Source organism: Oratosquilla oratoria, chromosome 21 (genome assembly GCF_046742065.1).
Source record: "Oratosquilla oratoria isolate Oo_2021 chromosome 21, ASM4674206v1, whole genome shotgun sequence".
In the NCBI taxonomy this organism is placed as follows: Eukaryota; Metazoa; Arthropoda; class Malacostraca; order Stomatopoda; family Squillidae; genus Oratosquilla; species Oratosquilla oratoria.
The window spans coordinates 43,716,863-43,719,407 of NC_134797.1; the positions used below are offsets into that span (position 1 = coordinate 43,716,863).

General features: G+C 40.3%; 1 protein-coding gene across 1 annotated transcript in view; it reads left to right on the plus strand.

Annotated features, from left to right (window-relative positions):
* The first annotated feature begins 2,229 nt into the window (after positions 1–2,229).
* The window catches only part of LOC143037116 (cuticle protein 19-like), a 530-nt gene continuing 214 nt past the window's right edge, over positions 2,230–2,545 (plus strand). Inside the window, exons 1-2 of the mRNA XM_076205231.1 lie at positions 2,230–2,241; positions 2,352–2,545. The exon at positions 2,352–2,545 is cut by the window's right edge and continues 214 nt beyond it. Of these exons, the coding sequence (XP_076061346.1) occupies positions 2,230–2,241; positions 2,352–2,545 (206 nt within the window). The remainder of the gene's footprint in view (positions 2,242–2,351) is intronic.

A 2,545-nucleotide genomic window follows, 5' to 3' on the forward strand; every position in this document is an offset into this window, starting at 1 on the left:
TCCATTTGCTATTTCGAACAACTTAGTATCATCACCAAATTTGGAACTGTAGATTTCTGGCCACGTCTCCGTCCGACTGTGAACATAATGGGCCTAGAATTTTTGTAAGAACATAACATAAGAACAAAAGAATAAAGGAGACTGCAAGAGACCATAATGCCTACAATAGGCAGCTCCATATCCATCACCACCTGTCATCCCCATCCATAAAGTTGTCTAACCGTTTCTTAAAACACCTAATAGTTTCAGCGCTCACTACATGGTTACTAAGTCTATTCCATTCGTTGACCACCCTATTAGTTAACCAATTCTTGCCTATTTCCTTCTTAAAACTGATTTTATCCAGTTTAAATCCATTACTGCGAGTTCTACCCTGTTGTTTTCATATGATGACCTTGTTTGCATCTCCCTTGTTAAAGTCTTTGATCCACTTGAACACCTCTATTAGATCACCCCTCACTCTGCGTCTTTCCAGAGAGTGAAGTTAAGGTGACTAAGCCTCTCCTCGTAAGGCAAATTTCTGAGTCCATGTATCATTTTGGTCATTCTTCTCTGTACTGATTTTAGTGAATTTATGTCCATTCTATAGGACAGAGACCAAAACTGTACCGCATAGTCAAGGATGGGTCTAACTATCGCTAGATAGAGTTTGATAATTATCCCTGCACTTCTATTCGTTACCGTCCTAGCAATGAAACCTAATGCTCTGTTAGCTTTTTTCCTGGCGTTAATGCACTGTTTCCTGGATTTAAGGTCCGGAATCACTAGAACTCTCAAGTCTCTCTCGCTCTCAGTTTCCTCTAAAAATGTGTTATCTAAGCTGTATCTATTTTCGGGGTTGTGTAGCCCTACGTTTAACACGCTACACTTAGAGATATTGAAGGTTATTTGCCATTTCACCGACCGTGTGAACAATTTGTTAAGATCATCCTGCAGAATCTCTGCGTCGTCTTCTACTTTACTAATGCTGATATTAGATAGTCTACTTTCTCCATCCCCACTGAAAATCGGATCGCAGTCAGGTACCTCATCTAATCTCTCATTAGCAAACACCGAGAGAAAATATTGCTTAAACTCCTCGCTCATTTTTTCCTCCGATTCTATCATGACATTTTCATCGTTTTTAATTGGTCCTATTATTATTATTATTTTTTTTTTGTTCTATAGAGATGAAAGAAACCCTTAGAGTTGGATCTTGCTTGACTGGCAACCTTAATTTTATAGTTACGTTTCACTGTAAGTGTATTCTTTTTAACCAGCTTTGCCATTTCGTTATATCGTGTGTTTCCCCGTTTTTCATTTTTATGTAAAGTCCTCTTTCTTTCCCTATCTCATGATTCTGCCTGTCCGTCATCCATTTGGAAGTATTACTATTCTTCCGTATTGACATCAGGGGGATAAATGTATTTTGTGCATTAATAATTAAACCAGTTAGATTGTTATACATTTCATCCAAATCGCTGACCTGGCTACTTACCTCCCGCCCCCAAGTGACCTGACCTTTGGTATGCATATTACCCTCAACTTGTTTCTAATCCAGCTGAACAGGATTCTTCTTATTCCATACAATGCAAACTTAGTCTCTCATGCAGGACAATATCAAGAGGTTTTCTAAAGTCCAGTTATGTTAAATGTAAGGTATTAATTATATCATATTTTTAGCATAGTCAATTACATTTTTATTTTGTAAAATTCTTAAAGATTAGTTGTGCGTGGACGTTTATAAATGAGAACTTACTGTCATATATGCTGTACCGACATAACTCTTGGTAACACGTCCATTCGATTACACAATGACGCACCTCTTTACTCACCATCAGGGCCACTGCTTCTCTTCCTAGCCCTCTTTCTACTCCAGATAATAGACCTATGTTTCAAAATCGAAATCACCTTTCCTTTTCAGCATAGTGTCAATAAGCCCACGTCCATTTTTCATATTGTAAATATGCTACCATTCTCCTTTTTTATTCTCATTTTTTTTAACAATCATACTCTTTCAGAAGCTCAGATACCAGAGTTCTGGTTAAATTGTCCCTCCATATTTTTTTCGTTTCCTTTTCGTTTGTTCGTTTTCCTTGAACCTGAAAGTGAAAGTAGAAGGAAACAAACACATAGCGGCAAAATAAGAGACCACACCTCCAACCTCCTCCTATCCCCCTCGTGACGTCACAGGCCTCCTTGTATATATAGAGCGTGGTAACATCTCGCTGGGTACCACACGCTCCCGACATGTCTCTCAAGGTAGTGTTCCCGTATTTTGTGTAAGAAATAGTCTTCAGCTCCTGTCGACTGAAGCCTCCGATTCAAGTGTGCGAAATGTTACGTTAACATTTGTAATTTGCCTCCCATAGGTTGCTGTCTTCTTCGCCCTCGTGGCCTTCGCCGTGGCAAGGCCCGACGAACTCCCCACCTACTCGTACTCACCCCCGAGCCAGGAGGACTCCCACGAGTCCCTGGACATCTTCGAGACCCCCAAGTACGAGTTCACCCACTCCGTCAAGGATGAAGAATCCGCCAACGACTTCGGCCACCAGGAAGCTCGAGA